Consider the following 20,344-nt stretch of genomic DNA (forward strand, 5'->3'; position numbering starts at 1 on the left):
TAGTACGCTCCGCTACAACAACACTACAATGCTCCGCCAATAAATAAAAAAATATTTGCAAGTGTAAATATTTACAATTCTATAAATCAATATGCAAAAGCAGTTAAAAATAATTGTATTTAATAAATTTGCTCAAATATTGTTGTTTTTACACAAATTTAACACAACACGCATGTTACATTGTGAAATAAATTTGTTTTTGTAAATTTTATGAAATGAAACAAAATCATAGCGCTTAGATTGTATAGCTTGTATGAGTTGTAGTTAAAATGAAATAAAACAGTTAGTAGCACAAATGGTATTATGTCACATAATCGTTGATACCTGCTACCGGCTAAATAAAGTCACTAAATGGTAATAATAAGCTTGTAAGCAGTAATAAACATTTTGTAGGCTATTTCTTGCACATTTTAATAATTTTGATTCGCTTTCTTAATTTAGCCTGGCTGTTAACGCTTTCATTTGGTTTAGTATTTTGTAAATATAATATATAGGTATATAAGTGGTACACATCGTTAGCTGTCATTATTGGTTGAACGCATACAACAGTATTACAACAAACATAATTTCTCTGGCGCTTAGCAAATTGCAACATAGCATTGTTCATAGTGTTCCTTTTCATACATGTGTATGTGTTGTGTATATATAAAAATATTTTTTTGTATACATATCGCTTTTGTTAAAAATTACAAGAGAAAATTATGGAAAATTTACAACGAATAAAATATTTAAACAATTAAAATTTCTATTGGATTTGAAATAAAATATTGTAGAATCGGTGTTTACACAATCGTTTCGCATACCGTAACAGCTTAATTTCATACGTTTATATAATTCTAGGTGTCTGTGTGTGAGAGTGAGTGATTTTAGGTAATTTCTTTGTTTTTAATTGATCTGCTGCTTAGGCAACATATTGAAGAGCGTAATGTGGCTATGTGTATGTGGTGGCAAATGCGCATATTTTTTTGGTTTACATTTAACATGCACTACCTTTGAGGTGCTTGGAAATTTTTATTTTTGGCGCTACAACCACACACACACACGCACGCATGCGCTCACAACAGTTTGTTGCGCGCTCTCTGCTCGTTTGACGTTCTCTCTCACTTTGTTTAACACGCTCAATTACAACTGTCCTGTCCGCTTTTCAAACATTTATTACAATTATAATACTTATATTAAATTTATACTCCTTACTATCATTATTGTTTTTTTTTTTTTTGTTTGTTTTAGTTTCTCTCTGTTTTATGCGTAAATATGTCTATATAAAAAAAGAAATCTTTATTCCTCTAACTCGCACACGCTGTTTTATAACCCGCCCTATATAAATTTCCGCATTTAAAAAACTACTTTACGATAAGAATGGATTCGACGACGATGCTGCTTCCGGGTTCATCCAAGGCATATTATTGTTGTTCTGAAATGGAGATAGGAAATCGTTTAATTTTCGAATACCATGAAATATTACTGTATACATATGTGTGATTATAAGAAACAGAAAAATTCATAAAAAGTGAAATTTTTTCAAAATTTTACATTTGCAAATATTTATTTTTGCACATAATATGGCTAAAAGTATATAATATACACACTAAGTAACTTGTTGGGTTAGTAGGGCGCCGCAATTGTCATGCATATATCTTTTTAGCTGAATTTTTCTCGAATGTTAGTTTACTCGCTACATATATTTAGGTTATTTACAAGTGTTCTATGCAGCTACGACAACTTTCTACTGGTTAGACAATAAAATAACGCAGCAACTCATAAAAAACTTCGAAACATTTCATAAACATACAATAATAAAGAGTTATAAAACATTTCGAGTTATTTTTTTTTTATTTTTTATGAATTTGCGCCTGCGTATGGCATGCGATTAATATTTGTTTAAAGCGTTTATTAAGTTTACCCATTGTTTTTATTTAAGCGTCCAAGCCTCCATTGTTGGCTATAAGATACAAAATTTTGAGAAATTATGTGGAAGTAATACTTGTGAGTACATAAGTATATACTATGTATGAATGTGGAGCAAATATGTTTCAAAGAGACAAACGTTGGTTAAAGGAGCGCAGAAAGTGGAAGTAAGAAGGGGTAGCAAGAAAAACATTAGCTTTGTTGTAAAATTTAGTTATCAAGGATTTTGTAAAATAAAAACAAAAAATAGGAAAAGTTACTCAATTTATTTTAATTAGCAAGATTTTGTACCTAAATGTATTATTGCAAAAAGTTCATAATTTTTAAAGAATCCCTGAAATTTTAATTATTTGAAACTTGTTTGGATTGAAAAATATTCAAATACTAAATATTTAATATTTTGAAGTGTGTTTACATAAAAAAAAATAAGTAAATAAAACAAAAAAATATAAACAAATACAAAAAAAAATTAAAAAATGCATTAATGTATAAAAAATTTTAAAAATATATACATACATATATTATAATACTTTCTGAGCAATTCTAAGTATTTTTTGAAAATTTAACATCTTTCTTAAATTATTTAAGCCTGCAGGTGATCCTAATCTGCAATAGGAAACGATTTCGTATATATTTACATTTTTTTTATCCTGAATGTCTTGAAAAATTTTTATTTTTTTTATTTTCCACAATACTAGCCGTTTACTTTTCTTATTAAATAAGTTCTTTTAAATGTTTGTGCACACCGTTGCATACTTCCCGGCGCATTATTATTTATTCTATATTATTATGTATTTATTACTTGCTAATTATTCCCCGAACAGGGTATATTAAGTTTGGAGACCCTATAATATATGTATGTATAAATGATGAGCGTGACTGAGCTTAGTCGATTTAGCTATAACGATCTGTCTGTTCGATATCTTTTTGAGATATCGATTTGAAATTATTCTTCACAAAATCTGGCATGGATTATTAGCCAAGGCAACACTACAATTTTTAAACAAGTTGTTCTATTCGGACCACTATAGCATATAGCAGTCATACTATTTTATTTATTAGTATTACGGCTTCGGTACAGCCGAAGTTAATGTTTTTTATACCATTGAAGAAAAAAATGTTTTTAAAATTCATTGGCTGCCATTCTAAGGCATTCTTACATTATTATTACTTAATCCGAAATATTTAATTTAATAAAATCAATCTTTAGACACTTTAAACCTACCAAAGAACCTAACTGTGCAATATTGAATGGACAGATCACGCTGCTTAAATAAACAATAGAAACCAATTAGTTCCAGTTAAGACCTAATTTCAAATAAAATTAAAAACAATACAAAACAAGAAGAAAACTAGCCAAACTAACAAAACAAATAACGAGCAACGAATAAAATCGGAGCAATATAACAAATAGAAGTACGCAACTAATGTCAAATTAACAAACTCAAATATCAATTGTAAAAATAAACGCTCGTCACAGCAACAAATTCAACGCAATAGCATAGCAATGAACTCAACAAATATGTATTGCACGCTTTATAGCCAACGTTAACAAGTACAGCAACTTTGCATTAATACAGTACTATTTTCAACTTTTTCAGAGCAATCAGAGCGTGTTTAATGGACACTCACTTCCAGCTTACAGTTGCCCAACGACGATGACGATAAGGTGGACGTCGAAAATATTGCATTATTGTTATCGATATTATTTCCATAATTGTTGTTTTGGTTGTGGTTCATTGAAGAATTCGCATCGAAGAAGCCATAATTGAACAGCGAGCCACCGCCAGCACTGCCAGCACCGCCGGCGCCGCCATTGTTATCAAAGCTGTTGCCAAAACCGGCGGCATAACCAAATGTTGTTTGCATTGTTGTACCTGACGTGGGCAACATCGATACCGGCGCTATTTTAATGCCCGGCGTGTCGGCCAGAGCAGCTGTCAAGGCATTGCTGTAGCTTGACGTCAACGACGCTGCTGGATATTTGTCATTTGCACTGCCGACCGGTGGCTGGCCAAATGCATAATTCGATAAAGGATTATTGTTGTTGTTGGTGTTATTAGTATTAAAATTACTATTGGCACTCGGAAAATCGGGCTTAATTGCGTTGCTGAAGTCAGCAAAGGGCTGAAATTGAGTGGTAGTGGGTGCGAGTGTCGACTGAAAGCGCAGCGTATTGTTGTTGACTTTGCCTTGGAAGCTGCGTAGCGTATTGGTTGAGGCTCTCTCATGCAGATCGGTGTCGCTGTCGCTGGCAATTTGCATATTACGTATATTATCTACACTTTGACTATGAATTTGTACTTGTGTTTGGAATTGGTGTGGTCCATCATGTTGACTTTTGTTATTGTTATTATTGTTGTTGTTATTACGATATATAAAAAAGTCGCTTGAGCTGGCAAACGAAGAGTTGAAGACTTCATAATCACTTTTGGAGTATTGCATAGCTTGTTTGTTGTCATTATTGAAGTTGTTGTTGGTTTGTTTGTTATTACTATTATTACTGTTGTTCAGTATGTCATTGTGATTATGCTCATTGCTGCTATTAAAACTTGTAAAGTCGTCGCTATCGTAATCAGTAAAGAAGTTTCTGGAGGACTTAGTTGTCAAAAGAAGGGAAGAATAATTTTACGTTGTTGTTTTGGTTGTTTTTTTCATGCGTAAGCAAACATTTTTTTGGTGAATTGAGAAGAGAAATTAAATGTTTAAGAAGAAAAAGAATTGATAATTGTAGAATTTAATTGAATTAATAAAGTCTAATAAAATTACAAGTTAAATAAGTTAAATTATAGCAGATTATAGTAAGTAAAAAAATAAAGTATTTAGAGCACATTCACTATAAAAATGTAATTAAACGAAATAATCACAATAAGCAATACATTTTGTTGGGGGATAGTATTTAGGTAAGAATTTTGAAATCTTAGACGATTCCCCAATACATTTCGCAACCCTTTAATGACACCGCATAATGCATTTCAGACCCTAGCAGACCATGCACCAAAAATATTGGCTTAAATTATTCATAATAATAATTTCAAAGTCTTCTTCTTTACTTGAAAAGATCTTTTGCTAGAATTTTCAAATTAATTTTCGCATGTTTTATGCAATTATGGCATTAACCTATGACTGTATGGCTGAACGTACCTGAGACGCATTAGTGGAGTTAGCAACCGGCGCCCAAGGATCCTGATTCATAGTCATAGCAAAAGGCTGTTGCTGTTTTAGCTGGTTAATGGACGGTACCTGTAAATAACAGTAACAAATTTATAGGTTATTTTTGTTATAACTTTCAGTAGCTGCTGAGTGTTCGTAACCTAACTTTTCCAAACCAAGCAAATATAATATAAGCAAATATTACATAAGCGACTCACCGCAGGCTGTTGTTGTTGGAATAGATTTGTTTTTGGTGGTATAACAGTATCGCTAAATGGATTGTAGGCAGCATTGCCAGCTTGTGACTGCGTTTGCACGGGCTTTATTAGATTATCCAAGTTAACTAATGACGAGTTTTCACCTAAGAACGATTGCGGTGTTTTCAGTTGTTTGTTCGTATTCGTTGATGATGCATTGAGCGATGAATTCGTTGCAGACAGAGGATCCATTTCATCGAGTAGTGATGCTGTGTTGAAGATGCAAAATAGTTTTAGTAAATTAAAATGAGAATTCCAAACAAAATTACCGTTATTGTTGTTCGAAGCACTTATCAAGTTGTTAGTTAGTAAATCGCCAGTCTTATTACGATTGGTTATTATATCGAACTCATCCAAATCGGGCGAAGGCTTCTGGAAAATATTGTTATTATTTTATATGATTTAATGTGAAGTACGATTTTATACCGCCATACCTTAACCGCACTCGTTTGATTACTCTTCCAAGGGTCATCACTGGTCGCACCGGCTTTGGGCGCCCATGGGTCGACATTAGGCGCAGCCGCTAGTGGTGCCATAGTAACTGGTTTCACACTTTCCGTCAACCAAGGATCTGTTGGTTCCACTCTCTCCGCTGCAGGTGCACCACCAATAGCGCCCGTTTTCGAAAGCCAAGGGTCTAGGCCACCAATAGCACCGCCACCAATGGAATTGCCATTCAAAATCGCTGCGCCACCAGCCGCACCGGCAATGCCAGCGCCATTGCTATGCAGCCAACCCTCAGTTGACGAGCCAGAAGCGACGGACGGCGATTGTGTGCGTGTTAGACCCCAGGCATCATCACCATTACTGCCTATACCGCCGACGGCGCCCAACGGCGCTGGAGCGATGGCGGTACGCATAGCTGCGGCCGGTTGCCAAGGATCGATTTGTGGCGATGATGTGCCCGACCAAGGATCAGATAGCTGCGAAAAATTTATATAGGACCAACAGTAACATATGTAAACTAATGTAAATTGTTGTTGGAAATACCTGACTCCCAGCTCGTGCCGGTGTGGCCCATGGATCGCCACTGCCGCCTGTGGCGCCCAACGGTGGACTCGAAATGCTCGTGGCACCCAAAGAAATGTCCAGCAAATCTAACAGATGTGATTGTGGTTCTTCCTTTTTAGGCGCCGCAGCTGGAACCGTTTGATCTCTGAAATAGTAGATAGATGTAAATATTTTGTTTCCGGAGTAGTCAATAATTGTACACACTTGAAATCTTGTTCACTCTGGCTCAGCGCAAGCTGTAGTCGCACATCATCGCTGCGTCGCTTAGCCTCTTCTTGTTCGGCTTCTTCGCGCGACATCGCCATGGCCAACTGCAATTGAAGCTCCTCTTCGCCCGCCGTTTGTGGACGCACCAACTCAAGTTCGGACACCGGCTTCGGTTCCTCCTGCCAGCCGGGCGGCATATCACGATGCGTCGGTCCATCAATATATCCATCACTACCAAAACCACTGGGATGTTGAGCGAAACGTTCTTTCGCCTTCAAAGCTTTCACGCGCTCATTCTTCAAACGCTCATCGTCTTTCAATAAATTCACCAGCTGCTTAGCCTTTTCGCGCACATGCGTGCCCTGATCTTTACCCTCTTCAAAGTACACGAATTCACGCAGTGTTTGTATGGCGAAAATATTCTCTTTGCACTGTTGCGCCACCTTCTCTGTGCCGGTTTTGATTAAATACTCCAACAGTATGAGCGCTTTGTAGACATGACGCCAGTTCTTGCCATGATCATTCAGGCGCTTCCAAATCATTTGCATTATCTCCGAGAAGGCAACCACATTGTAGGTGAGATCGGCGATTTCGGCCATTATCGTGGCCGACGGCCCCCACGGGTCATTGGAGGTGGCCTCACGTACTTTTACCTGTGAAAAAGAGTGAAAGAGCGCACGAGAAAATATACATTAGAAGAGATTTATGATTATGTGGAAGAGACTGGGGTTTGGAGCCAGCTTACCTGCGCATCTGAGTAGTTGTGCGCAAGATTTTTGATGTTCCGACGTAGACCAGCGACATTCACTTGCATGTCTTCCTTTTGTTTTCGCACTTTGGATGAGATAAATAATCGATTATTTTGTGTCAACAAAACAGAAAATTATTTACTAATATTATTAGACATGAATTAAACAAATTCCTTTGAACTCTTAGCTTGTAGAACATGCAAATGGATATATTTTCCTCTACGAAGAATTCAACTTTTTTTAGATTCATAACGGTTATCAAGAACAAGCAGGGATGCAAAGGTCCTGCTAACTAACTTTAAGTTAATAGTGGAATTTAAAATAGAGAAAAAACGATTATGCGCCTATATGTAGGCAACACGCTAATAAGCGCTTATAGTAAAAAGCAATGCATAAGAGCCTAAATGTATGCAATGACGCATAATTTTGCTCCCAAATATTTTTCCCGTCAACTTTTTGGCTAAACATTGCATACATGCTGTTCTTGTTGTTATGTGTATTATTATTATGGTATGCATTTGTTAATAAAAACTTGAAAATTGAATGGCAGGCGTTGCAGTAGCGATTTGTTTTGTCAACCAGGGTTATCGAGTTTGAACAGAAGAGCACTTTGTGGTTAGAGGATGAAATGAAAATAAAAATTATTAAAAACAAATGCTTGCATTTTTGGTTAAAAGTATGTATATGGCCGCAGTTGTGTGTGGAGAACAATAAATTTTAGTAACAAAAATCATACTTTTTATAAAAATTTCGATGTTATAAGTTATTTAGAAACGCTTTAATTATTATTATTTTTTTATGCAAAATTCAAAAACTAAAACAGAACTGTCTCACACGTGCCACACACTTAATTGATCCCAAATAAATTAGTATAACCAAAAACTGAAACTATAACGAAAACAATTAAAAGAAAACCACAAAATTTAAAGTGCCAAAGGCACACTTTTTGTGGTAACAGCAATTTAAATAAGAATGCGGGATTTTTTTATGCGAGTGCACTCAATTATTGAAAATAATGGACAAGGCGATAAAGGCGATTTTGAAAGATGGTTGGACAATTACTTGTTTTTGGTGTTATTAAGGTGGAACAAATTGTAAATATGCGTTTATGTATGTATATATATGTATATGTATATGAATAGTTGCTTTTAATATAGAAATGCACCAGGAGATAGGCACACTTGAGTGAAAAACTGCGAACATATTTTATTTGAAATAAAAATGTTTATGCATCAGAATGTTCATTTAAAATACAAATGGAAAAAAACAATATGTTATATAAATGCAAAAGTACTTAAGTATAGAGTATAATTATTGTAGTTTGGGAAATAATTCGGAGTAAATTAGAAGTGAGGAATCGGAATATATAATTTCGAAACACATTCGGAGTAGTTTCGGAATGAGTTCGGAGTACATACATTTTTAGTATAAATATTTAAAATTTAATGAGGTTTTCTATGGCATTTTATTCGCTCTTTTATTTAATTGGTGGAGTATATACATATCACCCTTATGTCTATACTATCTAAACTTATTCAAAGGAGTTCTACGGGTACCGATATAAGCAATGTTCTAATTTTGAATGGTCGAATAAAGAACTTTAAACGAACCAGTCATGATTTCGTGATTAATTAAATATATCAAAGTCATAGAATTTTTCAGGAGCACGAGAGAGAAACGAAAGACAGCACTTTATTTTGAACACGTGTCGCAAAAGTCTTTAAAGGCGCCACTGTGAAGACAACTCCAGGTTAAAGTCATTTAAACTGCTGTAGATAAAGGAGGACAATAGAAAATGCATAGTAAAACAAAAAAGGTTTTGTTAACGATTTGAGGGGTCAAAGACTAAAATCCAATCTACGATCTCTCCTCATTTTATCCGATGATCGATATTTCTTTTCGAAATTTCATAAAATAAATATAATTAATTTCTACAGAAATATGCACAAAATGAAAGTTCAACGAACACACAACAAAAGACGGGGATGAAGTGCAGAAATATTTGAATTTCAGCTAAGCTGTGGATATTTATGAGAGTGGTAATGCTTATGTAACACAATTCAAATACAAATGCAAATACATATAATATGTGTGAAGTGAATTGATGCACAAGAAAAGTATGTATGTATGTAAAAAGAATAGGTAGATATTTAGTAAATTGCATTTCATTGCATTGATGCGTTTATTCAATAAAAATAGAAGAATATTTCATAATTGCTAATGATACAAACAAACAAGCTAACATACATAGATATATATATATATGTATGTATATGTATGTATATGTAGATATGCAATTCGAATATTTGCTAATAATTGTAAAATTGTATAGTATGTAGTAGGTAGTAGTTGTTGTAGGACTTACTTTTGATTGTTTTCGCTACGCTTAGTTTTTTTGCTTTCTTTATGTACTTTTTCTTAAACTTTTATGGCTTTGCGTTTTTGCGTAAAATGCTAGTTTTTATTATTATTTTTTTTTTTAGTTTTACTTTTTTGCTCTTGTCGAGTTGTAGATTTTGTTTTTAGATAGTGCTCCAAAGCAAGCTATGAGATACAAGATACAAGATAATAATACAATAAAATAAAAATAATGTACATTTTTGTGTGTAATTATTATATAAGAAATTAAAGGACATTACACTAGGACAGGCGTACAAAGCGAACACATAAAAATACGCAGAAATTGAAAGAAAACTGCAGAGAGCTAAAAAAAAGAGCTTCGAGCTTATTTTTTTGTGAACAAAAATAAGTATATTTCTTCCCCGAAGCAGTCGCAATTGTTATCTAATTAAAACCTGTTTAAAATATTTTAAAAATTATTTTTTAATACATAATGCCCTCAATCTTTTAGTCAGCACAGTCAACCATTTCTAACCAAATTCTAACACTGGTTACCCTAACTTATTGATCACTTTTACTAATTTTATTCAATTTATTACTTATTAATATTTTATTAATTTACAAAAATATTGCCTACATTACGGCATTCAATCTAAATACCCAACTCATCGTTCTACCAAGTCATACACCTCTCAGAGTGAAAAGTAATTTACAGATTTTTATCACTAACTACTTTTGCCTTATTATACATATACATATGTATATAAATATCCGTGTGACGAAGCGAGTAGATATAGCCATCTCCGTTCGTCTGTATATACATACATATATACGCCTAGTATCGCAGCTTTTTCCCCATATCGATCATACTCAAATCCATGTATGGAAAACTCTTTATTTAATCAAATATCTTCACGAAATTTGGTACAGACAATTGTCCAAGGCAACACTGCAACATCTGTACAAATTGTTCAGATCGGACCACCATAGCATATAGCTACCCTACAAACTGACCGATCAAAATCAAGATAAACCCCTTTTTATACGCTTTTATGCTATAAGAGATGCTGCTATAAAAAGTACCATAGCTTTGGTCTAGTCGATTTAACGGTGTTTCTTGTGCTGCTATAAAAAGTACCATAGCTTTGGTCTAGTCGATTTAACGGTGTTTCTTGTTTTTAGTTCAGTTTGAAAAGTTTTAACTTTGTTGTTTATTACGTATTATTTTATTTGCTTCCCACTATGCAAACATTTGTCACGCTTATTAATGGCCAAGTATACACATGTTGTTTTGATTTTTACAGTTTTCTAAAAATCCATTGCCGCTCTTTAAGAAACATTCGCAGACCATATTTTTAATCCATTCAACAAAATGTCGAACTTTGTTTTACAACTTGAATATTAGTGATCATTCAAACAACACACAGCTGTTTCTATTTACAGCAAAAATATATGAAATGGTCACTATGAACAAATAAAAGAACACTTTTAAAGCAGTTCCAACTACACTAAAAAACAAATGAACACATGTTTTATGTGTTAAGTACCTTTGTGTTGCAGAACCAAAAGTAAAAGTTTTTATATTTTCCTGTACTATAACACTTCAAACTTTAACAGAAAACTACCGAAAAAATTCAACAAACTATAAGCACGGAGTAAGGAGAACGCACAAAAATTGTACAATACCTTCTCGTCAAGTTCACGCGAAAACTGAGGTCACGCAACACCTTTGCAATCAACATTGGCCCTACCGACGTGCGAAAGAGTATGAAAAATTATGCCTATGAGAGTAAAAAATAGCAAAATACATATGTACATATATACGCAGCCAAAGCTAACGGCGATTATTATAAGAAATAGCAACAACAAAGAAGAGCTGTATTGAGTAGAGCGCATAGCAGCAGTCTGAGTTCTAAATACAATTATCTGCATATGCAAAGTATGAAAATAAGCGGGCGAATAGATACATACACACATGCATACGCATACTTTTATGAATTTCCATAATCACCACCACAAAAGACATAAAAACCACTAAACTAAGGTACAATAAAATAATGGAAAACGCCGCAGACAACAAAACGACTTTCAACAAAAATACATACGTACATACGTCAGCACACACTGACCATTATTCTCCAGAGTCCAAACACAACACACACACATAGCCAAAGGATTTGCCAAACCAAAATAACCACACCAAATGCGAATTCATACTCAACATACATACATACATATATACGTATACATGTATGTATAAGTTTCTGTAAGTATATTGGCAAACAAACCAAAAACAAAGCGAAAAAGTGAATAATTCAATTTGCAAATTGCGAAAAAAGCACTACGTTGAGGCAAAAGTGTTTAGGTGAAACCCTAGCAATGCGAAAGAACTAAAATAAATAGGGGAAATCGCTACAGCTGACCGCGAAGCTGGCTGTAGATTTAACAATACTTTAATGGGCATATATTTTTGTGATTTTGTAGGTTTGCATGCACTATATGCCTACTTATACGTATCAGGAAAGATTTGCTGTAATTAATATAAGAGAATTAGCTAATAAGTGCTAGCTAATATATATTTTTCTGATATCTCTTTTACATAATATACTAAAATCGGTTTTTTTTCTCAGTTATTCCCATTATAACACACTTTAATCACCACTGAGTGGTTTGAGAGGGGAATTAGCTAGTGATTGAACCACAAAAATAAACAATACAAATAATAATGATTAAATTCGTTACCTTACAATTATTAAAATTGATGTAAAATATTGCTTGAAAGCTTGGCAGATTGAACGCCTCGAAATTTTCCATACCAAATTAGTTGCTCATACGCCCTGTCGAGTAACTATCGCATTTGGGATAAAACTGAATGGAATTTAACAAAATAAAAATAAACTAGCAGAAACACAGAATTAAACTACATGCAATATGATTGGAAGATATAAAGAAAGTAAGGTGGGATATAACAGTGATCCTTAAAAAAGAATAGAGAAAAAGAGAAACTAATAGTTAAATCCAGCTAACTAATGTCTGATTCCCTTTGCCAAAGGCAAACAAAGTACTACGTTAATTATTCAATTCTATCAGTTACGTTTGTGTTAGACCTGTGGCCATGGTAAGCTATTTATCGATTTATTTACAATATAGTGTATGACCACGTGTGGCCACAACTATGAATCATACATATATGCATACATTTATACCTACAACTGACACTACTGTGGCGTCAAATAGAACTAGTAAGAAAAATTCTTGACTGTCTCGTCGAGTTTCTTCGATGAAAATAATTGTTCACAACGTTAAATTCGATATTGAAAAGAAAGTAGCTCGAAAACCTCATATTTGTATCATTGAGTCAGTCTAACTTTTTCGAAATCAAATTATTCTCATTTGTTTTGGTCTATAATCGAAATAAACTTTTTTGTCTATATTGACCTAGCATAAAATTGATGTAATTCTGACCACCGACATCTCAAGGGATATCGCCATGTAAAAATTACCAATTGCTTGTTTAGAGAGATGATATTCGGCTAACTGTTGGATCTGATAACTTTTAATATTAGAACGAGCAATTAATTTTACTACATGGTATAAACTTTTTGATTTCTTCAAGTTCGCCTGAGTATTTTTTCCCTTTTACTTATATTCCTTCTGTTGTTCACTTCAACTGAAACTAAAAATAAATTAATTGGCATGTAAACAACAGCAAACACGTGGTGTTGATATTTACTTTGGTGGCAAGCGAGCAAAAGACGAGGCCTCGGCTACAATGAACACACGAAGCGCCATGCAACTTCTCTACAACGACTGATTTGTAGTTATGCTAAATCGATGACATGCAGAACATTGTAATATATTCATTTCAAAACGAGTATCCAACTACTCACACGAAATGCAATGTAGCTGTGCAGCGGAAGTGAGTTCATGGAAAGAGTATATAAATTAAAAGTGTTTGTATGAGCAGATGGGCATAAAAGTTGTATTTTTAAGTAAAATAAATTTCTCTTGAATTTTATACACAATTACTAAAAATGACCCTTGATTGTCTGCTGAAGACAAATAATTAGTTTGCCGTTGACTTCATTTCTGACTTTGTGGCTGTGACTATTCACTATCAAAAGTTGCTTTTGGCTAGTTCGATTGCAGTGAATATTCGGTTAATTGACTGACTGACTGCTGACTGATTTAAGTACTGATAATTGATTTTTGAATAATCACAATATTTTATTGAATACGGCGTTTTATTACCGATATTTATTCGTCATTCATCCATGTTTGCCCACTACAACTATTGAAATCATCAATGACTTGTGACTATATACTGACATATTTACAACGAAACACTACTCACTATTTCCTTCGAGCCATTTCGGCTTTAATGGCATTTTCTGTTTTATAAATATTTTTAACGTAATCTTATCAACTGCAATGAAGGCTGACAAGTATTTGCCAGTGTTTTTTTTGAGTATATGTGTGTGTGATTTTTTACCTTAACATCTGAGTTTTGTTCGTTTCACATGCGTACAGATATAAACATATACATACATATATGTGGTATGTATATGTATGTTTATAAACACACCTATGTATACTTATATATTGTATATGTATATGTACGTATGTATGTTCAAACTGTGCTGATTATAGACGAAAACACTTTCATGCTAATATATTGCACTTCTATACATATAGAAACATATGTATGAAAAGCAATTTTCATATGAAATGGCGAGTTGTCAAAAATGTTCTTTATCACACTAAGGTGTAAATTACCGTAATTTTTGTGATATCGCATTTCGCCCTGAATAAAGTCGAAAAAAATACAAATCAGATTGAAATGATGGCATAAATAAACAGTGGGTAAAATACCATGAATAATTGAAAGGCATTGCGACTGAAAACATATTATTAGAATGAGAAACTTAAATGTTTCTTAAAACTACAACTACACTCTAAAAGAGAACACATACATGCCAGTTTGTGTGTTAAATAACTATTTACTCGGCACACTCTTGGACGTTGTGACGATAAATTAGATTTTGGTTACAGTTACGCCGAAGAAAAAATTTACAGTCGCAAAGTGTGGTTGGAAGAATACAAAAAAATATACATATAAGGCATAGCAACTGCTTACTTGTTATATAAGTAACAACAATAAATAAAATATAAACAATAAAAAAAATTAATAAATACAAAGCATAACAAACCCCGAACGCATATTAAAATAAAAAAACAAAATATTCATGATTTGGACAGACGTTATCACAGATATGGCCGGCATATATACTACATACTTACATACATAGTTTACAAATGCATATTTCACCGCTGATTCAAAGCGCTATGACTTATGAATGAACTTATATTGTATGAGCGAATGCGGTAAACTGACCGACTCTTGCTTTGTACTAATTAAAAATCGTTAGCATCGGTTCATTTGCATAAATTGGCAAATATAACGGAAAGCATGAACGGGGACAGTTGCTTCGGCATGAATATAAACTTAAAAAACAACATACATACATATATGTATATGATAATACTCATAATACAGAAATTTTAAAATGTGATGTCAAGAGATGGCGCAGAATGAAATGCAAACTTTCATACGTATGTATGTGTATATTTATATTTATACATATGTATATGTATGTATAAATTTGAGTGTTTTGAAAGTGTTTGTATGTATTTAACTGTTCTGAATTGGTAGTGGTAGCGCGAAAGCATACAACGGCCATTATGAAAGTAGTAAATATTTAACGGGTGCATGAACTTGACTTTCAGACAATTTCACTTAGCTCTCCGCCACCACCCTCGAGGCTGTGAGAGCAGAGCGCACACATTTTATTTATGTAAATGACTTTTAGCGCTCAAAGCTTCAATGCTATAAGTTCAATGCATTTTTGCCAAATTAAATCAGTGTACATACATACATAAAAATTACACGCAAGCACAAAAACAAATGCGAACTAAATAAAATCGGGTGTCTGCTTAACACACACAGTAGCAATTAAATGCAAAGAAATCCACAGAGAACTCTATTCATTGTACATTGATCTCGAAAGCTTGCACTTGCTTGCTCTCAACTGCGTCTTAGTACAGTGGGCGTCAAGTGTCTGGAGTTTTGGTGGTGCTGACGCAGTTGCGCGACAAAGCGAAGCATAACTAAACAAAGTCATAAAAATATATAAATATATATTTGAAGTATGTTTTTGTTGTGGTGATTGCACTTCTCAAAATAAGTTCTTTGTCTCAATGAAGTGCTTGTTATCGGGCATTTCAGTGATAAAAATCAAATATTCTAACCAGTTCGGCGCAAAATTAGAAACGTTGTTATTTAAAATGCAATTGGCCTTGCCTAGAGGAAAGATTTGCCTGAACAGTCTGAAAATAGATTATGAAAGGGATTAAAATGAAATTTAAATTTAATATGAATTTATTTGACGATGATTCAGCAGAATTCTCCAAATACAGCAATGGCCAAAGATTACAAGTTCTTTAAATTGCAACATTATAAAAAATTTGGTTGCGAGTGTGCCATTGAAAAAATTTAACCACAAATATCACACGTTTCCATATGTCGACAATTTCGAAATGACTGGTTAAATACTACACAAACTGATAAGCAAAAAAATACAAGAAAAGTACAAGGCTTGAAATTTAAAACAAGAAGAAACGTTAACTATGGTTGCACCGAAGCTATAATAACCTTCACAAGTACAAAAGTTTCCACAATATCATTACTTTGTTCAGTAAATTTTTATTGCAGCTATATGCTAAAGTGGTCCGAACTGAACAATTTCTTCGGAGATTATACCGTTGCTTTGGACAATTATCCATGCGAAGTGAAGTTGACTCATTAAATAAAAACTCATACAAGGACTTGATTTCAACGTTCAGTTTCTATGGCAACTATATGATATAATCTCCGATATCGGCGGTTCCGACAATGAACCGCTTCTATAAAAGTTTATACAGACAGTCAATGGGACGAACGTATACACTGTTAAGGCTAAATCGACTGTGCCGCGTCGGGTGTCACAAACTTAATAACAAGGTACTATTCAGGGTATAATAATATTTTTTTCACGATACACACTTGAAGGTGAGTAGTGCAAATACGAAATTAATGCTTGATAGCAAACGTATTACTTAGCTCCAGTGTTAATCTGTACATGTAGGTTTGTACATACATATCTACATATACTATATCCACATGTGTATATGTATAAGTAAGACATATTTATCATTGAAACAAACTAGCCATTCACTATTTCTAATTTAATAGATAATAAAAAGAGAAAATTAAATTATTTTAAATTGAGAATTGGTTTTGCTGCAGCAATATATAGGCGCTGTACTCAATATTTGAGGTGCTCCAAATAAAAGGTAAAGTCGTATTGAACTAAATCTTCTCAAAAGTAAACAACAATGAAAATTGCTACTATACATTGAATGCGCAACTTTTAAATTTTATTACATTTTCCGGCTTATTGATAATTCACTTTTATGTTACGTTTTGTACCAGTGCAACATAACAGCAACTGATGGTGCAATCAACATAACAAATGCAACTACAGTTGTAGGTTGTAAGAAAACTCACTGTTGATGATAAAGCACAATGTATTACTTTCAGCTAAGCATATAGTTACGTGCACAATGTCTTCTTTACAAATAAAAGTACACAAAACCATATACAATATGCATAAATTCCTAAAATTTTGATATGTTATTTTGGCTTTTTTACAAATAAATAATTGCGAGGCAATATAAATTAATGGATTGACAGATAAAACAAAATTTGAGCTCATTTACACATTACAAATCAATTACAATTCAATTCTCGTTTACTAAAAAATCACTCTTTATCACAAAAAAAACATCTTTGCATCACACAAATATGTAAACAATTGAGAACAATTCACTACTACTTTCTGACAACGTAAAACATATTCCTATTTACTCTTGACATACGCAAAATATTTAAATACTATGTTGTATTGCAGAAAGTGTATGAAAGCGAAGAACAAAATCAAAGCGGCAAAGCAGATAAGTAACCGCTTCCGGCAGACGGCAAAATGAGCGTAAATGTAGTGCACGGAAAAAGTAGTGCGCCAAGCTTACGGCATAGCTGAGTGTCCAAAGCGTTTTATATTACATTTACAGTTGTTGAAGCAGTAGCATAGCCACTCAGGTAAGGTCAAACAACTTCGTGATAGGGAATTTTGCGTACAAGTTAGTAGCTGCCGACGGCATCATTTGAATATTATTATATTTTTCTTCCAGTTATTTCGTAAAACCGAACTTTATTAAAAATTGCATCATATATTGTTAATTTCCCTCGATTACGTCGAAGAATAAAGAAAATTAAATTGAATTCTGCTAAATGAGTTAGCAAGAGGTTACACTATGTGGCGGATACAGCAACTCAGAGGAATAAACAATGCAAACAAAAATGAAAACAATAAATTACTATACAAAACTAAACAAACAATTTATAAAGTGAAACTGGCTGAAGTCCGAAATTAAAGTGCACATCTTACATGGCAATTGATTGCATATCGAGGTGCGCATATAAAAGCAAATACAATTGGCGATATTTTTATTTGAAATATGCAATCAAATATTGCTCGTAAGTGTGTTGATAAGTTTAAAACAAAAAATTAAAATAATTATTTGGCTCACCTGAGCCTTATATGTAGGTAGAATGCGTAGTTAAGTATTTGATTGCTTGCAGTCTGACTGCTGTTTTCCTTTTTGCGAACACTAAATTGTAGTTGCGGTTAAAGTAGAAGTTTCTCCGTTTGCCCCAGTCGCGCAAAGTCTCAGCTGAACAATGTCACGAGACACCGACTGTTTGGTGTGCTAGCCACTTGCTCGAATGATAACTTTGGCACTGCGCTTAATTATATTTTTATTTTTTCTTACTAGGCCTATATTGGTGATGACACGTAAAACCACATAAGGGGGAGTATAGCGAACACAGCAGGAGCTTTTGTGTGTTGGAGTACAACTAGGATAGGGAATACCTCGACGATGAATTTCTGTACAATTTGTGTTTAATTTGCTATTGTAACTATTGCTGTCAATAGCGACCAATCTGCATATGTGTTCGGTTGCACTTTTGGGTTTGCCCCTTCTTCTATAGCTGCTCTTTACTACTTTCTTTCTTTTCCACTCGTAATATGTTCACCTTTGCACAATTTTAGTTTTCCTTGCACTAACGTTTCAGTGTTATTTGCACTATTGGATTTTTTCCAATTTACAATGAAATTTAGATTTTATTTAAGCTATGTTAGCTTTTCACGAAATATTACTAGTATTACCGTCCAAAATTTCTGTCGAACGAATACTGGATGAATGATTAGGTCGTCTGCCTTCTATGACCAGTAGGAATTTAAGAATGGGAGTGAAAGAATAATGCAAAACGTAAAGCGATGACAACTTATGACGTTTTTGGTTTTTTCTATTTACGATACTTCGCTGCTTTTCTGATCGTTTGGTACTGATTTGAAGCGATTGCTCCTGCTTCTTATTGCGTTATTTCGCTTTCGAAAGTAGCTATTTTTTTTAATTTCACTTCCTAAAAATAATACAAACTATAGTTAAGTCGTTAATAATTTCTAATAATAACAGATTCCCACAATTTTCATCACTCTAAATATGTATAAAACAAAACTAAGAGAAAATTCAGAAAACCAACTATTTTGTCATTCACCTTTGCTGATGGTTCGTATGTTGCAAAGGTTATTGTTTTTCTTGTGCTTACTTTTTCCGCTCCGAAACCAAACTTTTATCTATATATGTGGACGTCTAAGCTTATTTAAAATATTTTATCTTTATGAATAGCTTAATATTTTTCAACCAAAGAATTTTTACAAGTTTCTAATAAAAATATATAACAAAAAACAGGAGCAAATTTTGATCCCACAAACTTTCCAATTCTACGAATACAAAAACACTAAATACGCAGCAGTGTTGCATCTAAAGATGCCAATAACTAGAAAAAGAGATATGCTCGGACACTCAATTTATAGTCTACTATATCAATTTTTTAATTGAAAACTATTAAGTTGATAAAAAAGTCTTGTTTTTTACAATTCAAACCATTAGGTGCGCGTAATTAATGATATTTTTTATTTATGTAGGTGCTGGCAGCACAATGCTGATTTTCATTGGCAGAGGCATCTGTCGTGTGATAGCAAGGCCTGCTTTAACCCCAATGTAAAAAAATTACAAAAAAAAATTAACTATTACAAATAACTAGTTAAGAGCAGTAATTAAAAAGCGTGTTAAATGATAAATATAATATTAACATCAAGGAATTTTTATACGTATAAACTAAGCTAATTTTAACTGTTCGTGTGCAAGCAATTGACTTATTTTTTAATTTGCTGAGTTCAAAACTCTCAAACTTATAGCCCTGACAGACGAGCTAAACTAATGTGCCTTAAGCAACGCTAATGCGCATTGAAATTTTATGGTGACAGACGGCAGACTTGTGCATTTAAACAGCTGATAGTGAAATTTGTTTATTTAATAAGAAAAAGTGAAATAAAAATGAATAAGATAAATTATTAATAGAAATTTTGTTATTTTTGAAAAAAGAAATAACTCATTGTAATGCGGAAAAGTTAAGAATATTGGAAAAATGGATAGCAAACTGTCTGTTGCTTATTTTCTGCCATCTAAAAAATATTAAAATTTGTTTTTGTT

The 20,344-nt window shown here is 33.3% G+C and overlaps 1 protein-coding gene across 17 annotated transcripts; it reads right to left on the reverse strand.

Moving 5' to 3' along the window:
• Positions 1–1,205: 1,205 nt before the first annotated feature.
• LOC120776377 (epsin-1) lies at positions 1,206–19,561 on the reverse strand. 17 transcript variants are annotated; one of them, XM_040106978.1, is made up of 12 exons: positions 18,314–18,948; positions 9,651–9,829; positions 7,282–7,370; positions 6,534–7,189; positions 6,309–6,474; positions 5,753–6,241; positions 5,588–5,690; positions 5,280–5,527; positions 5,053–5,151; positions 3,541–4,506; positions 1,904–1,942; positions 1,326–1,414 (listed from the first exon to the last, which is right to left on the reverse strand). In XM_040106978.1, coding segments are annotated over exons 2-11 (2,847 nt in total). In that variant the 5' UTR covers positions 9,652–9,829; positions 18,314–18,948; the 3' UTR covers positions 1,326–1,414; positions 1,904–1,912. The 17 variants fall into 17 exon arrangements, with proteins under 17 accessions (XP_039962905.1, XP_039962897.1, XP_039962910.1 ...); XM_040106964.1 differs by lacking the exon at positions 1,904–1,942 and adding an exon at positions 18,955–19,011 and having other exon boundaries at positions 1,349–1,414; positions 18,314–18,871; XM_040106971.1 differs by lacking the exon at positions 1,904–1,942 and having other exon boundaries at positions 1,206–1,414; positions 5,588–5,687.
• Between the last annotated feature and the right edge of the window lie 783 nt (positions 19,562–20,344).

The sequence above is a fragment of the Bactrocera tryoni genome, chromosome 5 (genome assembly GCF_016617805.1).
Source record: "Bactrocera tryoni isolate S06 chromosome 5, CSIRO_BtryS06_freeze2, whole genome shotgun sequence".
Classification (NCBI taxonomy): domain Eukaryota; kingdom Metazoa; phylum Arthropoda; class Insecta; order Diptera; family Tephritidae; genus Bactrocera; species Bactrocera tryoni.

What these genes read in the sequence shown, in the direction of transcription:
- LOC120776377 (XM_040106963.1), bottom strand. An exon ending in ACAACTACTCAGATGCGCAG is followed by an intron (nt 7,190 to 7,281) that starts GTAAGCTGGCTC and finishes TCTTTTTCACAG; the next exon opens with GTAAAAGTACGTGAGGCCAC. An exon ending in ACTCCACTAATGCGTCTCAG is followed by an intron (nt 4,507 to 5,052) that starts GTACGTTCAGCC and finishes TTGACAACTAAG; the next exon opens with TCCTCCAGAAACTTCTTTAC.